Source organism: Gymnoscopelus braueri, assembly GCF_963280865.1.
Source record: "Gymnoscopelus braueri genome assembly, chromosome: 20".
Classification (NCBI taxonomy): Eukaryota; Metazoa; Chordata; class Actinopteri; order Myctophiformes; family Myctophidae; genus Gymnoscopelus; species Gymnoscopelus braueri.
The window spans coordinates 39,407,805-39,434,339 of NC_137622.1; the positions used below are offsets into that span (position 1 = coordinate 39,407,805).

Sequence of the window (26,535 nt, forward strand, 5' to 3'; positions counted from 1 at the left end):
TTGAAGACCCCTGGTTTATGGTGTCCGGCGACGACGACGATATATATATCTTAACTTTGTGTCACTCTTTTGTCCCTTTCCCTGTAGTTTCACCACTCCAGAGAGTGAAGGCCCCGTGTCTCGCAGGGACAGACGCAGAGAGACGGACAGAGAGCTGGACAGAGACGGAGAGCTGGACAGAGACGGAGAGACGGACAGGGACAGAGACGGAGAGACGGACAGGGGCAGAGAGGCTGACTGGGGCAGCCAGGTGGAGAACACGGAGCTCAGGAGAGACGTGCGCCGAGACGCGCAGCGGTAATAATAACAACTACGTACTAGGGCTGTCAACTTTGTGCTCGAAGAGCGCCTGAGTCTACAAACAGTCAAGACTAGTCATCATCATTCGACACCTAGTCGACACCTATTCATGATTGGCTGTCATGGCTGTCCTTCACTCCTTTAAGCCAATGGGGACACTTTCCCTTCGGCCCGTCCTTTAAGCCAATGGGGAGACGGCCCGTCCTCCGCAGTAACCGCCCTCCGCTCCCCTCATTCACACTGCAACAGTTGCAGACAGTGCAAGTTGCACTGCTGCCTCAGGGAACACAGTTAGCCTAAATGCTAGCGTGCTTCATTAGACCTAGTTTGGCCATTAAGTTATTATTTGGCCATGTTCACACTGACTTCAATCTTCGCTATTGTTGGGAAGACCGGTGTGGTGTCTAAAAATGTTGCCACCGCTTATATAAAATCGCATATAATGTTGCCAAGTTTGGCGAGAAACAAGCAATCCGAAAAACAAGTAATCAGGTCTATGAAAACAATCGCACACACACACACACACACACACACACACACAGAGCACCTGGTATTTTTTACTTTTAATGTATCGAGTGCTCGGATCCAATAAAACATACCGTTTGTTTGTTTTTATAACTTGATGCATTGTTTTTGTATTGTCTCTGTCAAATAAACATAAAAAAAATAACTATTAATTTTCATATTCGAATATACATATTTTCCCAATATTCGAATAATATCGAATATTCGTTTGACAGCCCTACTACGTACTGCGCTCACATTCATTCCAGTGTTGATATTGACAGTACATTTTGATTTAGTTTTTAGTTTTAGTAATATTTTAGTCACCTGAAATGTTTTAGTTTTTGTCTAGTTTTAGTCGACTAAATATCATCAGATTTTTGTCGACTAAATCTACAGTTGACTAAAATGTATGTTGGCGGTGCCTTGATGGCGTCGTAATGGCTGATTTTACACTTGGTTGCATGCTGAAACTCTTGAAAATAGCCGATCTACAAGCTCAGAACGCGTCGCAGTGCTACATGTTGTGAGCTTGTAGATCTGCTATTTTCAGAGCGCAACACCCGAGCGCAACCAAACATAAAATGACTCGTCTTTTAGTTCTACTGGATCTCTTCTCCACTAGTCCCTCACTAACATTTTAGTCTAGTTTTTATTTGTCAATATATTTAGTCTTAGTTTTAGTCATCATAGCTTAGTTTTTATTTAGTTTTCGTCAGTGAAAAATGGTGGTCGACGAACATTTTTCATCACACTTTTAGTCAGCACTGATTCATTCTTTGTCTTTTTCCTTCTCCATGCTTCACCGCTCAAGCCCTAGACACAGTACTTTGTCTTAGGACGAATGTCAAAAGTAGCCGATCTACATTACTTTGGCGATGCTAACTCTCTCTGTGTGTGTGTGTGTGTGTGTGTGTGTGTGTGTGTGTTTGTGTTTGTGTGTATGTGTATGTGTGTTTAGTTACAGGAGAAGAATACTGGCTCCAGAGTACACTCAGAGAGAGAGGAAGAACTCTTCTGGAAGGTAAGACATGCATCCAGCTACCGTCTAGTCTCACTCATCTAACTGTCTGGTTGACCTCTTCATGAAGCTCTAGAACACTGGTTCTCAACCTTTTCAAGCCGTGTGCCCCCCCCCCCAGAAGTAAGTAGTAGGAGTTGAGACATTTAGTTAGACTCAGTGCCACAGATGAATATTGTGAAAATAGCCGATCTACTGAGCTTGTAGATCGGCTATTTTCATAATTTTTTCCCCTTATAATTTTTCACAATTTCGCAAATGTCTGACCAGTATCTATAGGATAGTTTGTTGATTACTTTTGATGCAGTAAATGGTCTTTTCTTTTTTAAGGTATTAAATAAAAATGTCTTAAAAGTCCTTCAATTGTCACTTAACTGGCATCTGGGGACCCCCATTTGGGGATCATGCGAGGACCCCCCTGGGGTAGGTCCCCACCCACAGGTTGAGAACCACTGCTCTAGAATACCACTGCATTCAAAACGATACAAGGGGGGTCCCTGCTTCGTCTTTCTCTCAGCTATGGGGTCCGTGGCCTGGGAAAACTCGGAAGACCCCTGAACTAGGGCTGTCAACTTTCCTCAGAAATTATATTCGAATATTGGTCTGAAAAAAGATATTCGAATATATTCAAATATTATTATTATTATTATTATAAAAAAAAAATATATATATATTTTTTTCAATTCTTTTTTTTTTTAATATATTTTTTTGACAAAAACGGTACAAAAAACTATGTATCGAGTGCTCGGATCCAATAAAACATATATTTTGTTTGTTTTTATAACTTCATACATAGTTTTTTGTATTGTCCCTGTCAAATAAACATTAAAAAAAACAAAAAACATTTTCCTTTTTTTAATTCGAATATTAATTTTCATATTCGAATATACATATTTTCCCAATATTCAAATAATATTCGAATATTCGTTTGACAGCCCTACCCTGAACTAACTCCATCTTCCTTCCTCTGTGTGTGTGTGTGTGTGTGTGTGTGTAGCTCTGACTCCAGAGAGTCCCCTGTCCCCGTGGCAGGAGAGATGGAGACAGACGAGGCGGTGTTGTTCCGCAGACAGAAGCAGATCAACTACGGCAAGAACACGCTGGCCTACGACAGATACAGCAAGGAGGTGCCCAAGTGAGTCCCCTCCCTAACACATTGGTTCACAACACAAGTGGGGTCCCAGGGGTTCTTGAGGGGGTTCCAGGAGGTCCCCCACCCCAGCTAAATGTGTGAATATAGCATCACAATCATTTTGAACCTTTTTATACTTTGGCTATTCAAAAATAGCAGATATACAAGCTCATAGCGCGGCACCGAGTGCCGCGCTATGAGCTTGTAGATCTGCTATTTTTTGAAAAAATCTTGGAAGATTCGTGCAAATCTTTGAATGTATTTATTTTAAAGCGAACATTTTAACACAAATCTTTGCTTCTGGGGGTCCCTGGCACAACATATTTTCAGATGGGGGGGGGGGGGGTCCGTGGCCAAATATATATCAATTTGGGGGTCCCTGGCATGAAAAAGTTTGAGAAGCACTGCTCTAACACACCTGTACACAGTGGTGGGAGAAGCACTAAGATGTATTACTTAAGTCAGTGGTCCCCTAACAGGGGGGGTCCCCAAATTATTAAAATAGTAAACAGACCAACATACAGTATAAGTGTATACAGGGTATCTGCACATTACTTAAGTTACAATTTGATGACTTTTAAGAACTTTTAAATACCACAGTGGCCAAATTGTCAAATATTACATAAGGAGGAGGCTAACATAGTGAAAATAGTCGATCTACAAACTGCAGTGAGCTTGTCGTTCGGCTATTTTCACAACGTATGGACGCGGCCTGGAAAGTTTGGGAACCCTTGACTTCCAACAATATAAAAAATACTCTGTTACAAAAAGCTCTCTATTAAAACATTTGAATACAGGGCAAATAAGACTGTATAAAAATGGTGCTTAGTTGGTTCATTTCATATTAAACTAAATCTACAAAGTAACTTAGGTTTGTCAGTTTTTGCAAAATATCCATGCTAGTGTGGACGCCGGGGTCTGAACGGGCAAACCTAGGTTGAAAACGAATGAAAACGAATACAAAAACCTTGATACACATCATTCTGATCTCTCTCTCTCTCTCTCCTCCAGACACTCTCGGGAGCCAGGAGTTCACCCCAAAACCCCCAACAAGTTCAAGAAGTACAGCCGGCGGTCCTGGGACCAGCAGATCAAGCTGTGGAAGGTCAAGCTGCACGCCGGCTGGGACGTGCCCAAGAAGGACGGACCAGAAAAGGATGACGACGATAGGTAAACGGAGGGGACAAGATTTCACAGACCGTGCAAATAGACGGTGACAAAAAACACCCCAAGGAGTGGGGACCAAATTATGATTATAGAACTTTAACCCTTCAAAACCGGGAAAGTGTCATTTTAGATTTTAATCATTATTTCATACTTTGGTCATTCAAAAATAGCTTAGTTATACAAGCTTGAGCATGTAGATCTGCTATTTTTGAAAAATCTGAGAAAATATTTGCAAATCTTTAAATCATCCTTGACATGAAAAAGTTTGAGCACCACTGATACATGGCTACATACGTTTTTCAGAAAACTGTTAGGATTTAGAAGACATTTTTTGAATTGGCCTCAGGTCTTAATGGGTTAACCTTTTAACCAAAAAAGAGTACCTACGCTACCTTTAACACAACTGTATACAGGTTGATGTTTTGTACTTTGACAGAAGGAGGCACAATATAGCACCCACACAATATGTTGCGTGCTATATTGTGCTTCCTTCTGATGATCTCGCATTGATACATTATGTCAACACGATGGATGCTCTAAATGTAGTGATTTCATTCCATTCTTTGTGTGTCTACTAGTGAACAGCTGGGACTCGAGGATATCATGGATATCGAGGAGGACTCCCAGAATTCCACAGCCTCATCCAGTGGACAATATCCAGTGTTGCTCGACGTGAGTGTCTCCCACCATCCGTCCTAGATATATCGTTTGGGATTTTGGATATCGTATTATTCGTGATAATGGCATTAAAGATATATTTCACTTAAATTTTTTTTTTAAATTTTATTGTCTACTCAGGCTTTTGTGAGCCCCCCGGACAGTTTTTAAGTTGCTTGATTCAGTATTTCGATATTTGATATTCATTTTATCAGACACGCCCCCTTCCTATACAAACCCATTGTAACTTCAAACTCCATTTTAACCATGATAGATTCATCGGAAACACCCGTCCGTGGTTCTGGTGACTGATATTGTCCTTCTAATATGTGAGGAGACCTTGAAGGGGTTCCAGGGGGGGTCCTCAGCTAAATGATTGATGGGGGACTACAGGTCCATTTGTACACATTCAGAGTTAAGGATTTTACAGTGTAGATTGGGGTCCCAGAGATAAATAAATAAAAGGTATCAGAATGGGTGTCTGTGACCTAATGCATATCAAACTGGGGGTCCTTGAAATTAAAAAACACTGCCCTAGGGGTCCTGGACCCCCTGTTGCAGACCCATGGATTCAATGGATTAGTTGGATCCAAGAAGACAAAAAAAACCAACTATATATAATGCTATCTCCGGTTTACTTCCTGTATCTGCGTGACGTATGTGCCGCCTTTTTAGGAGACCGGAAGCAGGAGTCTATTAATTCCAATGGGACAAGTGAACGTGAACACAAATTCTTTACCCCATGGTCACTGAACTAAATATTGGACCCAATCGCCATAAACTACACAATTTCCCCAACATTTTGACTCTTCAATAGCTTTTTCCAGAGAGACAAATCAGGTGAAAATCGACTATATTATCGACCTTCCTCTGTCCCAGCAACACACTCCCGCGAGATCTTGCACCAGTAAACCTAGGACGTTTGTGAGATCTGCCGTCATACGACACCCACTTAACTCATTCACTGCCAGGCTTATTTCAAGCTAGTTGATCCATATGCCAAAGGCATTTTGGGTCAAACGGAGATTTTTTTTTCTCCGTTTACATTTTAACATTGAAGTGGATGGAGAATTAACTTTTTGAAAATCGTTTTCTCCTAGTTCCTTTGAGATTCAAAAGAAAAAAAATTTGTTTTTTTAAGGAGACGTCAAAAGACGTCATTGGCACTAATGGCACACTGAAAACGGCCGTCAAAAGACGTCATTGGCACTATATGAGTTAAGAGGCCATTTGTGTACCATTTCGCCTCTAGTGGCTACAATTGGGATCTAAATCCACCATCTTTGGTTGGATGAACTGTTGCACCACTAACCTCTTCTTCTTTGGCCCTCCAGGATGACGACTATATGGGAACTCCTGTGAAGATGAAGAAGACGGAGCCAGACATGGCATAGCGCCCCCTACCTCTGCTCTTAACCCTAAGCACCCCATGTTCTGTTCTGGGGGAACCCCAATATGTGATTTCTTTATTTTCCATTTACAAATGTATAGATTTAAGTTGCATTCCACAGTGTGCCTGTGGAGAGAAAATAAATATGTTCTATTGGTTTGCTTGTTTTGGTTGCTGTTATTTTAAGAGTTCTTTGGGGATAGATATGCAGTTGTAATTAATGTGTTCTATTGGTTGCTTGTTTTTGTTTTAAGAGTTCTTGGGGAATAGATTATATGCTGTTGAAATTTACCTTTTTTTGTTTGTAAAGTGTTTTTGTTTGGCACATGAGTGATTTTTATATTGAAACTTTTTTGAAATAAAAAAAAGGAACCATAACGTGTATAGATTATGACCAATCATTTTAGTGACTGCCTTTTGTGTGACTACGTTTGGCTGATAGCGGTGGTAGATGTAGAAGGAAGTTTGATTGTCTAGTATTGTACACCACTGATTCTCAAGCCTTTTCATTTCAAGGACCCCCAGTTTGATATAGATTAGGACCCCCGGCCCCATTTGATACTATCATGTGATGTGAGAGCGTGCAGGCTAGCCAACTCGGGACTCCTGAATCGCTGCCCTCCACACCCTCCTGTCTAACATCAGGGTCTTGAGCTCTGCAGTGTCGTTAGCTCCGCTGTCGCCCCACAGTGTATCTACCTAGGAATGGAAAAAGGATTGACTATCAAACGTCTTGTACTCAAACAATTTTTTTATCCTTTCATTCATAAGCCAACTAGAGAATGATAGGTCTACTACATTAATGCTATATTAACAAATGAGCTGAATAAAGTGCATCAGTCGGGTATATTGTACGCAGATATCTCATTTCCCAATCTTCAAATTCACTTTGCTTGAGGAAGGGAAAAAAACTGCGATAAGTCATTTATTCGACATTATAAAGAATCCACAAAATGTCCAATATCTTGGGAGCATGTGTACACAAACTGATGCAAACTCTGCTGCACAAATCCTCAAAGAAACCACAAAAAACTGTCTGCAAAAAAAACTTGTTAAATCCTACCCCTCTCAAAGAGGTAGCAAAGAAAAGCACTTCAGTGAAACATGCAAGCGGTCTTCCAGTAACTTCAAAGAAACAGTTGCTACGAAATATGACCGAGGAAGCTGTGCTCTTTATTGAGGGCAGACAAATTAGCAGAGTAGCTTCCACCACCATATTGGGAGTAGTAGTAGTTGATGAAAAGTATCTTCGGTAAGACCCAATTGATTCAGTATCAAAGAAAGTTTAACATCCGTGGGAATTAGTAGGAAAATCAGCCCATTTGAGTCAACAGAACCTGCTTGCTTACCCTATATTATATATAGCCTAGTGCAGTGGTTCTCAAACTTTTTCATGTCAAGGACCCCCAAAATTATGTTTTTTTTTGGCTGCGGACCCCCTGTCTCAAAACACTATTTTTGTGCCAGGATTTTTCAAAAATAGCAGATCTACAAGCTCATAGCACGGCACTCGGTGCCGTGCTATGAGCTTGTATATCTGCTATTTTTGAATAGCCAAAGTTTAATGTGGTTAAAATTAGTGTGACACCATATTAACTAGTTTCGCTGGGGACCCCCTGGTACCCCCCCCCCAAGGACCCCTGGGGGTCCGCGGACCCCACTTTGAGAACCAATGGCCTAGTGTATCCTTCCTTACCTCACATACTGCACTATCATATGGGCTAGCATCGATCCCTCTCAACCTCCATAAATTACATGTACTTCAAAAACTGTTTATTAGAATAGCAACTAGTTTAAATGTCAGGGAAACGTCCTCTCCTCTATTCTCAAATATCACAATTTAACTGCAGGCAGGCAGATCATCCATACCAGTGGTTTTCAACCTTTTTCGCGTCAAGGACCCCCTAATTGACACATATTAGCCCACGGGCCCCCATTTGAAAAGATATGCCAGGGACTCAACCATTTGTATTTCTTGGTGTTCAGTGTCTTAATCTACACTGTAGTCATCATCGTTCAGAGTTACAGACACATAAGGGTCAATTTGGTTTCTAACTATTCATTTGGCTGGGGACCCCCTGGAACCGCCTCAAGGACCACTGGTGGTCCCCGGACCACTGGTTGAGAACCACTGATCTATACTATACCATATGTTTCACCGCCAGGGAGCAGTCTTGTGTGAAATTCATAGGTATCTTATCATGGAATATGACCATTTCCATCTAGTAACCAGCTCATCCTCCTCAGCTGATTTGAAAAGAAAACTAATAGACAAACTGAATACCCACACGGCTAATAAGTCGATAGGCATCTGCATTCTATTGTAGTTGTGCCTCTTTCAACGGATAGGCCTACAGGATGGGTGGGCACTAGGGACATCTTGGCACCTCGATGTAAAATCGTCTATTTTGTCCAAAATGTACAAATAATATATATATATTTGAAAAATGGCCTTGAATAAAGTAAAGCATACATTGTGTGTACATGCATGGTTCATCATTATCAGACTGAAATGGTATCCTCCAATTTCTTGTTTATACCCCAAAATGACTGGATATACAGGACAGGTTTTGTAATTTGTAGAAATATTAGACATTAATTGCCGAATGTTTAGGCATGTTCTAATCATCTATACCTTACTGTACTTAAAATCATTTTCAAAATATTCAATCTTTTAGCATATTGGACAAAATAGCCAATTTTACATCGAGGTGCCCAGATGTCCCTAGTCCCCACCTATCCTGTTACCCTTTTAACTACCCACCATTTGTTTCTTTTGTATTTGTGTATCTGTTTTCATGTTTAGTCTCTCTCTCTCTCTCTCTGTTTAATTCTAATTTGGTATTTTCTGTGTTAGTGAAACGTTATATGTAATGTAATTAAGCCCTTCCAGACTTTTCTTAGCTCACCTGACACCTGTGTCACTATTTCTCTTTTATCTCGTTCTTGTGAAAGATGTAAATTGTATACTGTATGGACACTCATCTAAGAAAGAAAGAAAGAAAGAAAGACGAATTTCCTATCTCTGAGACCCCATCTACATTGTATTAAAACATAAAGGCTGCCTTTTAAAATAAACAAAAGTACCCCATGTAGATGCACTACACAAAGGCACAAAAGTACCCCATGCATGGCGCATGTTTGTTGGCTGCCGTGTCGCCCCGCCCCCTCTGCTCCCATGACGACGAGGGGGACGCGTTCGCTGATTGGCTGGCTCTGTGTATGTGCGTGTGTGGGTACTGTTATGGTTAGCTTTTCAATCAGCTAGTTAGCCGTCGATGCTATTTTAAACCACAGTGGATTAACAACCACGCACACACACACACACACACACACACACACACACACTGTTTAAAGCAGCTCGTAATAACATGACACTGGTGACCAGTGGTGGACCATGTATATGAGGTTAGGACAGCTACATACATGTATATGAGGTTAGGACAGCTACATACATGTCGTTGTTGTTGTCATAATGAGTGGCTAAACTAAACGCTCCATGGACCATGCTAGTGGTATATTATATTATATTATATTAACATGATCCTGTTGGCTTCAAACGTGATCAGGTAAGCCTTCTTCTTTCTTTTTCTTTCTTTCTTTTTCCTTTATTTATTCAGGGAAGCCCATTGAGAGCAAGCTCTCTTTTTCAAGGACGCCCTGATAACAACATATAAAATACATACATAATGAGAAACAATACCAAACATTTGAATCACATTACAATGTCACAGATGCAAATAATAAACATAGTGTTACACGCAGTGGTGGAAAAAAGTACTCAAATGTTTTACTTAAGTAAAAGTATAAATGTACTGTACATTTTAACTGTCATGCTGGTGATTTGGCTGTGTGCTTGATAATAATGTGACAGATGAAATAGTGTGTGTGTGTGTGTGTGTGTGTGTGTGTGTGTGTGTGTGTGTGTGTGTGTGTGTGTGTGTGTGTGTGTGTGTGTGTGTGTGTGTGTGTGTGTGTGTGACACAGTCCTGTGATGTCAGCCATGCTGTCCTGCTCCTTATTCTGGGATGGCCCAGGGTTACCATAGCAACCTGGAGACACACAGGGAGTCGTCTGCCGCCATGGTACTGGAGGGACACAGGGGGGCTGACCTGGGCACAGGTGACACACACACACACACACACACACACACACACACACACACACTGGAATAACGTGTTCCTTCCACGCGCTACGTCCTACCGGGGAAACTCCCCCCTGTCAGGTGACAAGAAGGTCAGTTGGCTCTCATGCATTGAAGGAGGCATGAGCTCAGCTCTGGGCCCCCTAGGCTGGCGGGGGGAGTGTAGCGCCCAAGATCATTTCGACATTTGGCACTGGGTGAAAAAGGGTTGCAAAATCGTGGGATAAAAAAAATATATAAAAAAAGAATAATCGTCTAAACGCAATTATTAGAGATAATCGCAATTATTTTTGCATCATAATCGTTTCCATGTTGAAAAATGTTCACACATTTTTTAATTTTACAAAAAGCAGACAGCAGATCTACAAGCTTACAAAGCGTCACTTGGTGACGCTTTGTAAGCTTGTAGATCAGCAATGTCTGCTATTTTTTACATGTATACAAATTATTAAATATGTCAATAATTTCTTTGCATCGGAACGGTCGCCACCAGGTATTCCTAATCGTAACCTCAGTAAAACTATGCCTAAACCTAACCTTATTCCTAAATGTAGCCTCAGTAAAACTATGCCTAAACCCAACCTTATTCCTAACCTTAACCTCAGTAAAGCTATGTCTAAACCTAAACGTATTCCCAAACATAACCTCAGTAAAACTATGCCTAAAGATAACCTTATTCCTAAACGTAAGCTCAGTAACATTATGCCTAAACCTAACCTTATTCCTAAACGTAAGCTCAGTAACATTATGCCTAAACCTAACCTTATTCCTAAACGTAAGCTCAGTAAAACTATGCCTAAACCTAACCTTATTCCTAAACGTAAGCTCAGTAACATTATGCCTAAACCTAACCTTATTCCTAAACGTAAGCTCAGTAACATTATGCCTAAACCTAACCTTATTCTTAAACGTAACTTCAGTAAAAACTATGCCTAAAGATAACGTTATTCCTAAACGTAACCTCAGTAAAACTATGCCTAAACCTAACCTTATTCCTAAACGTAACCTCATTAAAACTATGTCTAATCCTAAATGTATTCCTAAACGTAAGCTCAGTAAAACTATGCCTAAATGTAACCTTATTCCTAATCGTAACCTCAGTAAAACTATGCCTAAACGTAACCTTATTCCTAAATGTAACCTCAGTAAAACTATGCCTAAACCTAACCTTATTCTTAAACCTAACCTTATTCCTAAACGTAACCTCAGTAAAACTATGCCTAAACCTAACCTTATTCCTAAACGTAACCTCAGTAAAACTATGCCTAAACCTAACCTTATTCCTAAACGTAACCTCAGTAAAACTATGCCTAAACCTAACCTTATTCCTAAACGTAACCTCAGTAACATTATGCCTAAACCTAACCTTATTCTTAAACGTAACTTCAGTAACATTATGCCTAAACCTAACCTTATTCTTAAACGATGCCTAAAGATAACCTTATTCCTAAACGTAACCTCAGTAAAACTATGCCTAAACCTAACCTTATTCCTAAACGTAACCTCATTAAAACTATGTCTAATCCTAAACGTATTCCTAAACGTAAGCTCAGTAAAACTATGTCTAATCCTAAACGTATTCCTAAACGTAAGCTCAGTAAAACTATGCCTAAATGTAACCTTATTCCTAATCGTAACCTCAGTAAAACTATGCCTAAACGTAACCTTATTCCTAATCGTAACCTCAGTAAAACTATGCCTAAACCTAACCTTATTCCTAATCGTAACCTCAGTAAAACTATGCCTAAACGTAACCTTATTCCTAAACCTAACCTCATTAAAACTATGTCTAATCCTAAACGTATTCCAAACGTAACCTCAGTAAAACTATGCCTAAACCTAAACTTATTCCTAACCTTAACCTCAGTAAAACAAATACAAGAATACGAGAACCGCTGGGGGGGCGAGCGGTCCGCTGAAAAAAATGGGGGCGAGTGGGTTTTGGGGCGAGCGTTCCGGTTACTGTCATTGAAGTAATGCTCTCAGTTGCCGCCTGTCTCCGTTCTGTGTGAAGTTTAATAAAGTGATGTCAATATTGTTTTTAAAGTTTTTGTCACATACAGCAACATTCTTTTCACTCTCTCTGTGTGTCTCTTTCAGACTGTGAGCACTCAGAGGCTTTGCTGCTAGAAGATGATCAGGTTTGTGTTTGGACCCCCCTTGACATGGAACTGCTGTACACATACGTGCCTGCAGTTGACAGCCATGTGATCAAAACCTATAGCTAGGAATATGGAGAATAATTAATATCACAAATGAGTCAGAAAGCATGGAACACATTTACACAAGCCCCTGGCAGGTGTCAACGCACTCTAGGTAATGACTACATTGGATCCATTTGGAACACAGGTTCTCCCCCCCCATTTCCTGAAAAGTAACAGTTTTGAACATACAAGGTTTCCATCTAACAGCGACTTTATACCGTTGCTGTCGGGCAGAAATCTGCAGAAATCTCCATATTCTACGTTTTTGTGTTTTTTTCCCGTAAATGAACGACCCACTTGATCATTCAGTGTCACACAGAAGCATCAAACGTAGCAGATCCGCAAGCCTGGCTCGTGTTTCAAGCAGTGTTGATTTTGACAGCAAACTTTGATTTAGTTTTAGTCACAGCCTTTTGAATAAAATTCCATTTTAGTTTTAGTCATATTTTAGTCATCTGAAATGTTTTAGTTTTAGTCTAGTTTTAGTCATAAGATTATAGCCGACTAAATCTACAGCTGATTTAGTCGACTGAAATGCATGTTGGCGGTGCCTTGATGGCGTCGTAATGGCTGATTGTACTCTTGGTTGCGTGCTGAAAATAGCCGATCTACAAGCTCACAACGCGTCGCAGCGCGACGCGTTGTGAGCTTGTCGATCGGCTATTTTCAGAGCCCAACACCCGAGCGCAACCAAACATAAAATGACTCGTCTTTTAGTTCTACTGGATCTCTTCTCCACTAGTCCCTCACTAACATTTTACTCTAGTTTTTACTTGTTGACGAAATTGTCAATATATTTAGTCTTAGTTTTAGTCATAGTAGCTTAGTTTTTATTTTATTTTCGTCAGTGAAAAAAGGTAGTCGACGGACATTCTTCGTCACGGTTTTAGTCGACGAAATCAACACCAGTTTCAAGCTTGTGGATCTGCTACTTTTGCAACTTTTTAGTTTGAATCCTGAAAATCTTTGGACATATACAAGGTTTCCATCCTTCAGCGACTTTGTACTGATCTGTCAACCTTTTCCTGTTGCAGAAGAGACCCGGTTTCTGCACAGAGACTGAAGAGCTTGGATCAAATGGTACGTTTGCTTATCTTTACAATTAGGTGCAACAGTTAAAGGACGACTTCAGTCAATAGAGATCGATTACTAATCGATTATTATTAATCGTCTAGATTTAACGCACTGGACCTGAGTTCCCTCTGTACTTGGACCGCTTTTTTTTGCAGCAAATGTCTTCGCTAGGGATGCAAATTAGCGATTAATTCATTAATTGGTAGTTGACAACCTTATCGATCGATTAATCGATTAATTGATAAGCTCAGTTTTTTTAGGACCAAAGGGAAAATTCTTGTCTGAAACCGTACATGAGTGCAGACACATAATTGGCTTGATGTATATAACATTAATGAGTGTCAACGAGCATCAGCTGGACACAGACACGCACCATAGGCAGTAGTGATGTGCGGGTCGGGTTTTTTCATGACCCGCCCCGCCCCAACCCGCGACGGAACGCGACCCGCCTCAACCCGCCCCGCGAACCCATATATAAATCTATGGCTCAACCCGCCCCGCGACCCGCGGTGGGAATATATATATATATAGCGCTCTTTTAAGTACCCAAAGTCCCTTTATATGTCTACAGTAGCACAACATTGTCATGGGCTGAATAAACAAGCATGTTGGTCAAAATAGTTTTTTTTTTTTTTTTTTTCGTGGAGAGCGGCTGACCCGCTCACCCTCAGCCCGCATAATTTTCTCTGAAATCCTGACTCGACCTACCCGCGCCGCGGGTTGACCCGCGGGTCCCGCGGGTTACGGGTCGACCCGCTCATCACTAATAGGCAGTGCGCTGTGGAGTCTGATTTCTCTGCAAAAGCCCTTGAACATGATGGAATATGATTTAAGGATTACTGTAAATATGGTAAACTCACATTTGATATCACACACACCATACCTGTAACTTTAACTAGCCAAAAAAAAAAAGAATGTTTAATTATAATTTTTTAAAATCCCATTTTCTTTTCTTTTCAATTAATTGACAATCGGTACATTTAATCGAGTAAATTCTTAATGGCAATTCATCGATTTATAGATTAATTGCTAACATCCCTAGTCTTAGCCAAAAATAGCCGACCTGCTATTTTTGGCTAATGTTCACCCCAGCATATGGATGCTGGGGTGAACAGTGGTTAAATTATCTAATTTCTTTTTCTATAATTGATTAACCCCCCCCCCCCCCTCCCCCTCCCCCTCATACTCTCCAGGGTCGTGGCCTCAGAGCTCTCTGTCTCGCTCCCTGCATCGGGCGGAGGCCCTCCTCAGAACCACCTTCAACCCTGGTCTGAAGTGGCTGCTCCGCGCGCGCAGCCACGATGAGGAGGAGGAGGAGGAGGAGGAGGAGGAGGCGAGCTTTGTCGCCGCTCACAACCTCGTCTCCCGGTCCTCCGCGCGCCTCCTGCGCCTGCAGCAAGGCATGCTGGGAGTGGCGCCTCACTGGCAGCTGGTCAGTGGCGGGACGCACGGGAGCTGTCCTCAGGTGAGGAGGGGGATGTCGTCGTCCTCAGGTGAGGAGGGGGATGTCGTCCGCCTCAGGAGAACTGCGTACTGCGTAAAACGTAGTTGATTATTTTTTGGGGGTTAAAACAAAAAGGTTTATGTTAAAAACTCTAAATATAAAATAAACTGGGTTCTCCCCGTCTATCCGCCTCTTTAACAGTGGCGTCCCCAGGAATTACATTTAGGGCAGGCGACACCCCCCCCCCCCTCTATTACCCCCCAAAAAGACAATTTTAATTCAATCGAAAATCGGCGATCGAAAACCGTCGAAAGGGGCTGTTTTCAAGATGTTTTGGCCATTACCTCTGGAACAGAAGGTCCAATCTGCTCAGTTCAAAGCTTGTTGGATGTGTGACTTTGAGGACATTAAGCACGCAAATGACACCTATTCGGGTTTTCTAGGGGAGGCGAGATCTTAGCTGGGCAGGCGACCGCCTGTCCTGCCTCTACAGTGGCTACGCCTCTTTAAAGGGTATACACCATGAATTTTAACTTTTTCTTCTTTTTTGTGTGTTTTTGGTCTCCCCTACCTCTCTTCTATCCCCAAAAATACCCCAGTTTGAACACTGAGGCTTTCACAGCAAATCTGGGGTTTTCTGTAAATTGGTCTCAAAACAGGCCAAACTGATTTTCACCCTGACGTGACGTGACGTGACGTCACGTCAGGGTACAATCCCTCCCGTTTTTCAGTTAAGAAAAGAAAAAAAAAATATATATATTGTTTTTATTTATTTATTTTTTCTTATTTTATTTTTTTACTTTTTCCACACAGAACCAGGAGATAACATGCATACAAACTGGCTCAATAGCGCCCCGTGCCAAATAGGACAATGTGGTATTGCAGGTGAAAGTGCTTTATAAGCCAGAGAGAAGTTAGTTGGAATGAGTATATCTGAGGCTTGATTTAGGCTCAAACCTTTTGAAAAACGTTTGAGGGACATAAAGAATATGATATTAAATATTTTTTTAATTTTTTTTAATTCATGGTGTAGATCCTTTAATAACCCGAAAATATATTTTTTAAGTAGGACACCCAATTTCATCCAACCCTTTTTTCAGCTTAAATTTTATACTGCTCCAGTTCCACATTTTTGTCTGCTCCGTTTTTTTGGTTCCATTACTTTCAATTTCACGTGGGTATCCTGTTTGAATTCTTAGTCCTGATTGGATGAAATCGGTATCCCAACCTGTATGTTCTGTTCACTAAAGAGCTGGAGAGACGGGTAGAAAGTCCCTCTTGTTACTGAACAAACACTGTATCAACAATATCAATGTTTTTTTTCCCAATTCTAGTTTTCTTTATTTAGTTTGAGTTAACCCATTGAAAACGGGAACGCATCTGTGTAACCACTTTATCCATATTTCATATTTTGGCAGATATACAAGCTCATAGTACGGCACCGAGTGCCGCACTACGAGCTTGTAGATCTGCTATTTGTTTTTTTTTATCGTGAAAATGTGTGCAAATCTTTGAATATATATTTTTCAAAGCGAAATTAATATATATATTTTTTTACTTAAGTTGCTATAATTTCAGTGGTTCTCAATCATTTTTCATGTCAAGGACCCCCAAAATTATATGTATTTGTCCGCGGACCCCGCCATCTCAAAATATTTTGTTCCAGGGACCCCCCAGAAGCAAAGATTTGAGTTAAAAGTGTGTATATATAGGCCTATATAGGGATTTGCACATTTCCATAATTTTTTTCCAAAAATGGCAGATCTACAAGCACATAGCGCTACGAGTTTTGTAGATCTGCTATTTTTGAATAGCCCAAAGAAATCAAAAAAATGACACACAGATACGTTCCTGGTCTTAATGGGTTAACTATAATAATCTCCCAGCAGGTCTGTGTCAGAGGCCTGTCCCAGCCTGAGGCCGTTGGCGCTGTGATGCACTCCTCCTCGCCCTCCATGCGGGGGCGCTACAGAGCCGTGACGAGGCTGCTGGAACAGCGCGCTCAGCTGCTGTTCGTGCACGAGTACAGCAGGAGGGCGCGCTCCGCCACGGCGTTCCTATCCACACTGTGCGGCCTGCTGGAGAGACCGCCGAGCCATGAGGTAAGCATGACTGTCACTGTGTCACTGGTTGACAACCAACATTCTTAGGTATCACCTAAGAATGGGTTTTTAACCCATTAAGACCTGAGGCCTACAAATCAATTCTACAAATCAATAGTTTTCAAACGTTTTCTTGCCGCGGACCCCCAAAATGATATGTACCGTATTTGGCCGCGGACCCCCCATCTGAAAATGTTTTGAGCCAGGGACCCAGAGAAGAGAAGATTTGTGTTAAAAATTATGAAAACCTTCAAGACTTTTTCAGAAACAGCAGATGTACAAGCTCGGAGCGCGGCACCAAGCTTGTATATCTGCTAAACCAATGCTAAAATCTAAAATGACACAGATGGTGTTTGTATTTGTTGATGACATGTATTACCGTGTTAATTGCTGTATGCTATGTTGATGAATTGAATACATACATATAGGACCACAATGAAAAACAAGAGTTTTTCGTGTTATCCTTTTAGTCCACGTTGCACGTACCACGTGCCGTTTACATTTTAGACCAGGGGTCTTCAACAGGGGGTCCGGGACCCCTAGGGGGCCCTCAGAGCTACTATAGGGGGTCCGCCAAATCTTTGTGTAATACGATGTCGTTTTTTTTACATTAACCACTTGAACCCTAGGCCTAGAATTCCTTTTCTGAGGGGAACATTAGCCGAAAATAGCAGATCTACAAGCTCTCAACGCCTCGCGCTGCGAGGCGTTGAGAGCTTGTAGATCTGCTATTTTTGGCATTTCTTTAGGTGTAGAGGGAAAAAGAGCAGACTAAGTAAAAAAAAACTTTAATCTGAAACACAATTTTATGCAATATAGAGTAGGGGGTCCCTGCTTCATCTCTCTCTCAGCTAGGGGGTCCTTGGCCTGAAAAGGTTGAAGACCCCTGTTTTAGACTAATAAAGTACTCAATCAATCCATCCATCCTTCCTTCCTTCCTTCCTTCCTTCCTTCCTTCCTTCCTTCCTTCCTTCCTTCCTTCCTTCCTTCCTTCCTTCCTTCCTTCCTTCCTTCCCTCCCTCCCTCTCTTCAGAACCCAGGGTGTCCCTGCTCCAGTGCTGCTTTGGGTTCACTGGCCCAGGACCTGAGGCTCCATCTCAACCACTGGTCATGTCTGTCATCGAAGGTCAGTATAGTTTGCACATTTAATTTTTATTTAGTTTTGCCTTTTTTTGTTGATGTTGTTGTTAAGGCTTTGTTTTAGTTTTAGTTTGTATTAGATTTAATGTTGATGATTGATATATTGTTATATGGTATATATATTGGTATATCTGTCAAGGGCTAGTTTCAAAAAGCTCAGAAAGAATTGCGAAAATAGTCAACATGGCTTAAAACTGGCACAGCTACAATATTGGAAAATAAGATTTCATATCCATCCAAAATATAATATTAATCTTAAGTATGAAATATTGACAAAGATTATAACCAAGGACATTTTCTCAGAGATTTGAGTTAGTTTTAGTTAGACTTATTATTGTTTTATTTTGTAAAGCCTCATGTTCTCAATTTATATTAGTAAACCAAAATGTCTTGTCCATTTTTGGTTATTTTGTCTTTTTATTTAACTATAATGACCTTTTCTGCCATCCAAGGCCCGCTCCGACACCTACCTGAGGCCCATTCTGGCTCAGTGGAGCCCCCTGCTGGCAAAAATGAGAGACACTCTGGCCTTACTGGCTCTCCAGGCTCTAGTTCTGATGGAGCGCTACGTGTGCGCCGTCCTGTCAGCCCTGGCCCAAAAAACACAGCTAGCCTCGGTGCCGAGGGAAGTCCTGGAGGAGATCTTAGCCGGAGCGGAGCTGTACAACCAGGCCGCGGAGGAACACCGGGCTCAGCGCGGTGCCACCCAGTGGAGGACCGCGGTACTGCAGCGGGCAGATTGCGGCGGACTGCCGTTTAGGTCTGCCGGCGGCGGCGGCACGGCGGGGTGTCACCCTGCTGCTTTTCCTGTGAAGGAGCTGCTCAGGGTCCTAGCCACGCATCGCGGCAACGTGGCAGCCGAGCAGCTGCACCGCTGGGCTTCCGAGCGGAGCTGCCTCAGCCGTGAGGCTCACCAGGAGGACCCCCAGGATTCCCGGCAGCTCCGCGGCGGGGCCCGGAGCGCGCCGCCCGAGCGGACTTGGGAGCAGCTGGAGCGTAGCTACGCGACACACGATCCTCCCCCCTGTTCCTCCTCCTCAGTCCAGTCTCCGTTGCTCCTCGCCTACCCCTCCGTCCACCTCCCTGACCCTGGTTTCGACGCGTCTGACGTGGACAATCGTGGCGGCCGTCCCGTTCTAGCCCGGCCCGGTGCGGAAGAAAGCTCGGCCCGAGTTGGACCGCGGCTTGACCCCCCCCCCTCCTCCGGCCCCGGCCAGTGCCAACCCCGTCCAGCCCGCGGCGGGCCAACAATAGCCCCGACCGCTAAGGAAGATTTGGCTTCGGTCCGACCGTGTCAGAAAGGGCCGGTTCCAAGCCAAACCCGTGTGTCGCCAGAGTGCAATCCGGTCCCAGCCAATGCAGAGGGCTCTACTACCAGTGGTGGAAAAAGTACACACATTTTTTTATTTAAGTAAAAGTATCAATTCTGCAATGTAGAAATACTCGTGTTGCAAGTAAAAGTCCAGAATTCATAATTTACTTAAAGTACCAAAAGTGAGAGTACTCATTATGCAGAAATCTTCCATTTCATGTTTTCAAAATGTATAAAATCATTTGAAAATAGCAGATCTACAAGCTCACAACGCGTCGCGATGCGACGCGTTGTGAGCTTGTAGATCTGCTATTTTCAAATAGCCGATGTCTATATAGAGCTGAAGTGGTTAATGCATGTTTTACAATAATATTTAAAATCTACAAAGTAACTAGTAACTAAAGTTGTCCAGTAATTGTAGTGGAGTAAAAGTAGAATATTTGCCTCTGAGATGTAGTGGAGTAAAAGTATTGAAAATTGGAAATACTCCAGTAAAGTAAAAATCACACCCTGTGTGAAGTGGGCGGTGTCTTGCTAGCTAATCGCAATACTGAATGGAGTCAACCAATCATGTACAAAAAATAAATACATTTATTGAAACACTCTTTATGATGGAAGAAACCATAACTTAAAAAAAACAAAATTATGTTTTTTTTAAAGTACATTTTTGGCCAATCACAGCGCAGGATTTGTTGTACAAATATCCAAACCTCACTTATAGGGGCGGTTTCACCGCCCAAAAATACCACAACATTGTACTTAAGTCCAGTACTTGAATAAATGTACTTAGTTATTTTACACCACTGTCTACTACCCGCCCCCCCCCTCGCCGCCCCCCCACCCCCTCAGCCTGCCCCCTCTCAGAGTTCTGCCAACAGGACCGGGTCTCCGTAGACGTGCTGCTTCAAGCCCTGGTGTCGTCGTGCGACCTGCTGGCTCCGCTGGCACCTCCTCCGCCGCACGCGCCCTGCAGGGCGCGCTCAGCGCCCGCTGATCGCCCGATCCATCCACCGCCGCCGCCGCTGCCAAATATAATCACAACAGATACAAGTAAGCCTGTTGTTGTTATTATTACATATAAGGCAGTGGTTCTCAAACTGTTTAATTATTCCCGTTTACCAATACTGCCACTGACGTAAAAAACGTAATTAAATGCATCTGCGTCTCATTTTAAGATTTCTTTGGGCTATTCAAAAATAGCAGATATACAAGCTCATAGCGCGGCACCGAGTGCCGCGCTATGAGCTTGTAGATCTGCAATTTTTGAAAAATATTGAAAAAATATTTCCCAGATTTTTTTCAAAAAACTGTTGAGATTTAGATTTTTTAAAGAATCGCCTCAGGTTTTAATGGGTTAAAAGAAAAAAAAGAAAAAAATATTTATTTGACCCACAGACCCAGGAGATATCATTTTTCGAAGATCTATCCTCTTCCTGGTTAACTTATTACTTAAAAATTCTGTATCTCGGCTCCTGTGTACTTTTTTTTTTTTACAATGAAAACTCTCTGGCAGTGGGCAAACGCAGCCAGAAATAAGTCTAGCAGTGAATGAGTTAATGTGCAAATGTGTGTCTCACTCGATAATAAACAAACCGACACAGAGTTTCGACTTTTAAGACCTTTTCAATACCTCAAATATCACCACAAGAAAGAGGCGAACATTTTGAATACAGCAGATCTACATGCTCCCAACGGCGTACAGTCAAACTAAATGTAACGCTCCAATTCCAAGAGCTTGTCAGGGTGGTGGGGGGGGGGGATTGTCAGAATCGTTTCCATTCATACAGTACGTATGAATTCATCTCTTGAAAATAAATTCTCACAACATGAAAAGTTGGGGGAACAAAAAGTTTGGAAAAATGTGGAAAATAATTAAATATATGACCCGTTTTGGCCATAGTACAGTACTTATTTTGATTATTGTACAATTCAATCGTGTAATTGTACGACAATTTATCGTCAACTAAACTACCATGACGGTGACACAGCCCTAGATGATCCATGCCGGAGTGGTGGTGGTGATGGTGGTGACCCGTCGATGACGTCACCAAAACCTGGAACGGATCACGGAGCTGTGCCAAGAAGAACCGTGAACAGAGTGACACCAGAGCCACGTCCGTCCCCGGACCGCCACCAAAGCCTGGACAGGAGCCAGCAGCAACGGACGGAGCGGGACACGACGACCGACAGATCGAATCCCAGCCCCAGGTATTCTGATGAGCTCCGGGGATTCTCAAGCTGCGGGCCGGGGCCCCGCCCACTGATGGGCCGAAATTGGCAAAACACTATGATTTTTAGCAGTGGCGGCCATTTTCTGGTTCCACTCTAAAAAAGCCAATACATTTTTCCCATTGAGATTTCCAAAAATATTTATATCAATTATTTTAAGCCTAGAATCAAGCCATCCAGGGTCCTGGTGAATCATGACCATAAAACATTTGATTCTGTGAAAAAAAATTTAAAATAAGTGAAACTAAGGATATTTATTAACACATTGATTGCCAAGATATTAAACATTTTTTAGTTTTCTATCCCCGTGCCGGCGTATAAATACCTCAATCCGATGATATTTGAAACGCCACCAAACCATCAAACGTGGAACCGACATTGTGTAAAAAAAACACACGAAAAAAGTTTCCACGCGAAAAAAGATCTGTGTATCCATGGGAACGACAAGTTTCCAACCGCGATCTGCCATTTTGGAGCTTTGGTCCGCTGAAAACGGGTGGTTTTCAATGGGAAAAAAAAGAAACTGAGATACAGCCGTTTTTCTGAAAATCCCATCATTGGGGCGGGTGGAAGTGACGTTTTTTGGAATGATGTCACATCCACATTTTTGGGCGGTGTAGCCGCCCCTATAAGTGGGGTTGGGACATCTCATTAGTATTAGTTTCCTGCACTGTGATTGGCCCAGCTGGCCCAGTTAGCTGTACTGTGATTGGCTGACTCTATTCAGCACTGTGATTGGCTAGCAAGACACATGATGACATTAATAACCTATAAATAAGATTATGGACTTCCAAAAAAAATTTTTTTTGGGAAGTGAGCTTCCATCACTATGATGACCAACTAGAAAATGTGCTCCTCGGAGCACAAGTCTCCGCCAGCGGACCCGTGCTTTAATCAAATACCCTACCCTATCTTTAACCATAGTTCTCTAGGAATGTTCTAATTTCATAATATCATCATCATAATGCAAAAGGCGTTGGTTAAAATATTTTCTCTGTGTGATGTCTTTTTCTCTTTCTGTTTTTAAACCACCACGGCCATAAGGGTACTTTGATGGATTTGCCAATTCTTCAAACTTGTCGTCTAGATAGAATGCGCGTGGTTTTTGGTGTTCTGCAGGGGCGACTGAATATGTAGTGTCTTTCAGATTTACTGATGGCGTTCTCATCCTTAGAAGCGGTCAGTTGACACACCTATTTATAGAATTGTATTTCGTCATGCATCCCTCATGCATCCCTCTAGCCAATCAAAGGCATTGGTGTCAACATATTAACACGTATTAAGACTTCGGCCTTGTTGTGGGATCAATTCAACTCTAGTCCTCTTCTGTGTTACTGTTGTAGATGAGTATGCTTTCTTAGCTTTGGCCTTCTGCACCTTTGCTTGACCAATGTTAGGTGTTCTCAGAGGGACACACACACGCACGGACGGGTGATTTGGACTAGAAGATACTGTTCCAATCAAGACTGATTGATCCTGTCTTACCTCGCTTCAAAAACGTAAACGGCTTTTTGAAGTGACACACCTTTTTATTATAGGATTGTATTTCGTCATGCGTCCCTCTAGCCAATCAGAGACATTGATGTCAACATATTGACACGTATTAAGAGTTCGGCTTTGTTGTGGGATCATTTCAACTCTAGTCCTCTTCTACGTTACAATTGTAGATGAGTATGCTTTCTTAGCTTTGGCCTTCTGCGCATTTGCTTGACCAATGTTAGGTGTTCTCAGAGGGAAACACACACGCACAGACGGGTGACTTGGACTTACTGAAGGTACTGTTCCAATCAAGTCTGATTGATCCTGTTTTACCTCACTTCAAAAAGTAGGGGCTTTTTGAAGTGACACACCTATTTATAGAATTTTATTTCGTCACGCGTCCCTCTAGCCAATCAGAGGCATTGGTGTCAACAAATTGACACGTGTCACGTGGAGCTTGCCCAATGTTAGCTTGGCTATCAATGTTTGCTCACACAAAGCGAAAACATATTCTCCACCTTCGGCGGAGACAATAAAGATTATTTTCAATAAATGTATTTCTTTTTTGAAGTGAGCTTCCATCACTATGATGACCACTGTGATGACCACACCGCCCACTTCACACTGGGTGTGATTTTTCTTCTCTGAAGCCAGATTCCATTCCCCAAAGTTCGGTCACTCGCTCACTCTCCTCGCTTCCTCCACTCGCGCCTAAGCCCCGCCCCTGCGAGGAGCCGAGGATCCGAGGAGCCGAGGATCACACAGCTGGATCACTGGAACACAGCCAACACAGCCAACCGAGCCGATCGCTTGTCATTGCCATGAAAATAATATATATGCATAGAATAATATGCAGGTATAGAATAATACAGAATATAAGAATAGACAATTCATCAATGTGGATGGCCACATTGTTATCTTTATAGTTAACATTTTGTGCAAAGCCATTTATTCCTGAAATAGTGAACGAAGCGCCAGGATGAGCAAACTTACATTTATGAATTAAATCCTGACTGACCCGTCCCTCTTTTTGCTCGTACAGTCCCCAGACCCCCCACCCCCCGGGCCCCCGCAGCAGTCCCGCACGGCACAGCTGCTTATAACAGCCACCGTATATTACAGAGTATGTCTGACTCTGAATTACATCATTCATGCAGGGTGGCCATACGTCCTCTTTTACCCGGACATATCTTCTTTTGGGGGGCTGTCTGGGGGGGTTTTATAAAATCCTTCAAATGTCCGGGGTTTTGAGAGTTTGGGTGATATCCTCCCCACTTCTGGGACGAAGAAAAAAGAATAAAACTCAGACGATTTTGTGATTTTGCTTGATATTGTTTGATAGCGAAATAAATCATGACTGATATACATGAAAGAAGACCCTTCACAGCAAATAGAGAATTTTAAAATTTAAGAATAGGTTCAGAATTGAATGAGTACGGCTATAGTTAAATAGCGTAAAGTGTCCTCTTTTTGGGGAATTCAGAATATAGTCACCCTATATACAGTCTATATATAAATACAATACATTATTTTAAACATAATCTTTGTCACAGTAATTTATAGCTAGTAGTCCATGCACTGCATTGAGGCATCAGCTTTTGAGACAGTATAAGTGTGCACAATATATTACAATGTATATAATTGTATTATACTTTATATCATACAAAGCAATAAAGCCAGTGGTTTGTTGCGTCTTTTCAGTTAATTTACTCTGTGTGTGTGTGTGTGTGTGTGTGTGTGTGTGTGTGTGTGTGTGTGTGTGTGTGTGTGTGTGTGTGTGTGTGTGTGTGTGTGTGTGTGTGTGTGTGTGTGTGTGTGTGTGTGTGTGTGTGTGTGTGTGTGTGTGTGTGTGTGTGTGTGTGTGTGTGTGTGTGTGTGTGTGTGTGTGTGTGTGTGTGAGTGAGATGCGCAACGAGTGATCGGCGGGGGCGAAGGGGAGGGGGGCAGCCGGTGTTTCGGCATGGTTTCGGGTTTCAAGCATTGTTTGTGTGGCCACATGTGGAGGAGGACCATGTATACGTCACGGGAGAAGGGGAAAAAACAAAAAAGTGTACACGTGATGCGGAAGTCTGCCGCGGAGGAGCTGTGGAGAGTGGTCGAGCCTACACTTGATGTACACTCGCTAAATGCGGAAGTAGAGAGCCTCCTCGGCTCCTCCACTCGACTCCACTCGCCTCCTCCAAGAAGCAACTGAGTAATTGGAATTTAGCACATCCGGTTTGGAGTCGGAGTGACCGAGTGGGAGTGAGCGAGTGGCCGAGATTTTCGGGTTTGGAATCTGGCTTGAGAGACGATCGATCATTCCAAAGCTGTGTTAGGTCGCCCCTTGTGGAATTTTCCCCAAAAATGAAAGAACGCATATATGCGATCTTGGCAATCAATGTGTTAAATGTAGTATATCATATAATTGAATATTTTTTTTAAAAATAATAAAATGTTTTATGGTCATGCGGGTGGAGGTTTTTACACCTGTAAACCTGTGATGTGACAATGAAGTTTATTCTGATTCTCCTTCCAGCCCTTCAGGTGTGAGCGAAGGAGAGCAGGAGGAGGTTTTTTTTTCGGGAGGAAAAACAGGAGTCGTTCTCTCGGCCTCGCTCGGTGCAGTGGCGGGACCTGGGCCGTTCGGACGCGTGCGGCCGTCTCTTTGGACAGTACCGCGCCATGCTGTGGAGCCACTGCGGCCGCGCCTTGCGCCTGCACTTCCACCACCCGCCAGCGGACAGCGCCGTGGGCAGCATCGACCTATGGAGCGACCGCACGAAGTTCCGACTCCTACGCGAACTTTGTCAGGCCTCAAAGCAAGGTTATTGTAGTTGTGAATTTATCATTCGTTTTTTTAGTTTTTTATTTCCTTCTATTTGACTTTTTATTTTAATTTTCAGTTTGATTTGTATTCTTTTTTTAAGGCAGGTTTGCTAGTTTAGTTTCATTTGTATTTTCTGAAAAGGCTTAGTTTTTTTTTCGTTAAATGTTTATTGGTTTTAGTTTTAGGGCAGGGGTGATACAACTTTGATGATGGAGAGGGCCACTATATTTCCACACTCACTCCAGAGGGCCACGTTGCATATACTGTCGGGCAGACAACCCTTATCTTCGTATTTTAACTTTTTTACACAAATTAATGCCGTACTTCGCCATTCTATGTCACACAGACGTAGCAAAAATAGCCGATCTACAAGCTCACGTTGCGACGCGCTGTGAGCTTGTAGATCGGCTATTTTCACCATTTTTGA

General features: G+C 42.4%; 3 protein-coding genes across 7 annotated transcripts in view; 2 read left to right on the top strand and 1 right to left on the bottom strand.

Moving 5' to 3' along the window:
• Nucleotides 1–26,535, bottom strand: part of polr1a (RNA polymerase I subunit A) — a 445,779-nt gene that overhangs the window by 126,561 nt on the left and 292,683 nt on the right. The window contains exon 39 of one of the 2 annotated variants that reach the window (XR_013932196.1): nucleotides 4,467–4,486. The exons of the other annotated variant lie outside the window; for it this stretch is intronic. The gene's annotated coding sequence lies outside the window, so the exon portion shown is untranslated. Of the gene's footprint in view, nucleotides 1–4,466; nucleotides 4,487–26,535 lie in introns of those variants that run through there. 2 annotated transcript variants of the gene reach the window in all.
• Nucleotides 1–26,535, top strand: part of slbp (stem-loop histone mRNA binding protein) — a 234,777-nt gene that overhangs the window by 6,644 nt on the left and 201,598 nt on the right. For 2 of the 3 annotated variants that reach the window (XM_080415327.1, XM_080415328.1), the window contains 6 exons: nucleotides 88–297; nucleotides 1,766–1,828; nucleotides 2,823–2,960; nucleotides 3,969–4,127; nucleotides 4,703–4,796; nucleotides 6,116–6,542. In XM_080415327.1, the coding sequence (XP_080271453.1) occupies nucleotides 88–297; nucleotides 1,766–1,828; nucleotides 2,823–2,960; nucleotides 3,969–4,127; nucleotides 4,703–4,796; nucleotides 6,116–6,175 (724 nt within the window). In that variant the 3' untranslated portion in view covers nucleotides 6,176–6,542. Of the gene's footprint in view, nucleotides 1–87; nucleotides 298–1,765; nucleotides 1,829–2,822; nucleotides 2,961–3,968; nucleotides 4,128–4,702; nucleotides 4,797–6,115; nucleotides 6,543–26,535 lie in introns of those variants that run through there. The other variant, XR_013932202.1, reaches the window with a different exon arrangement.
• The window catches only part of ccdc142 (coiled-coil domain containing 142), a 38,755-nt gene continuing 21,682 nt past the window's right edge, over nucleotides 9,463–26,535 (top strand). Inside the window, exons 1-11 of one of the 2 annotated variants that reach the window (XM_080415299.1) lie at nucleotides 9,463–9,740; nucleotides 10,159–10,293; nucleotides 12,416–12,456; nucleotides 13,554–13,599; nucleotides 14,787–15,058; nucleotides 16,927–17,139; nucleotides 18,173–18,265; nucleotides 18,732–19,668; nucleotides 20,441–20,641; nucleotides 21,580–21,799; nucleotides 25,818–26,105. In XM_080415299.1, coding sequence (XP_080271425.1) covers nucleotides 10,200–10,293; nucleotides 12,416–12,456; nucleotides 13,554–13,599; nucleotides 14,787–15,058; nucleotides 16,927–17,139; nucleotides 18,173–18,265; nucleotides 18,732–19,668; nucleotides 20,441–20,641; nucleotides 21,580–21,799; nucleotides 25,818–26,105 — 2,405 coding nt within the window. In that variant the 5' untranslated portion in view covers nucleotides 9,463–9,740; nucleotides 10,159–10,199. Of the gene's footprint in view, nucleotides 9,741–10,158; nucleotides 10,294–12,415; nucleotides 12,457–13,553; nucleotides 13,600–14,786; nucleotides 15,059–16,926; nucleotides 17,140–18,172; nucleotides 18,266–18,731; nucleotides 19,669–20,440; nucleotides 20,642–21,579; nucleotides 21,800–25,817; nucleotides 26,106–26,535 lie in introns of those variants that run through there. The other variant, XM_080415300.1, reaches the window with a different exon arrangement.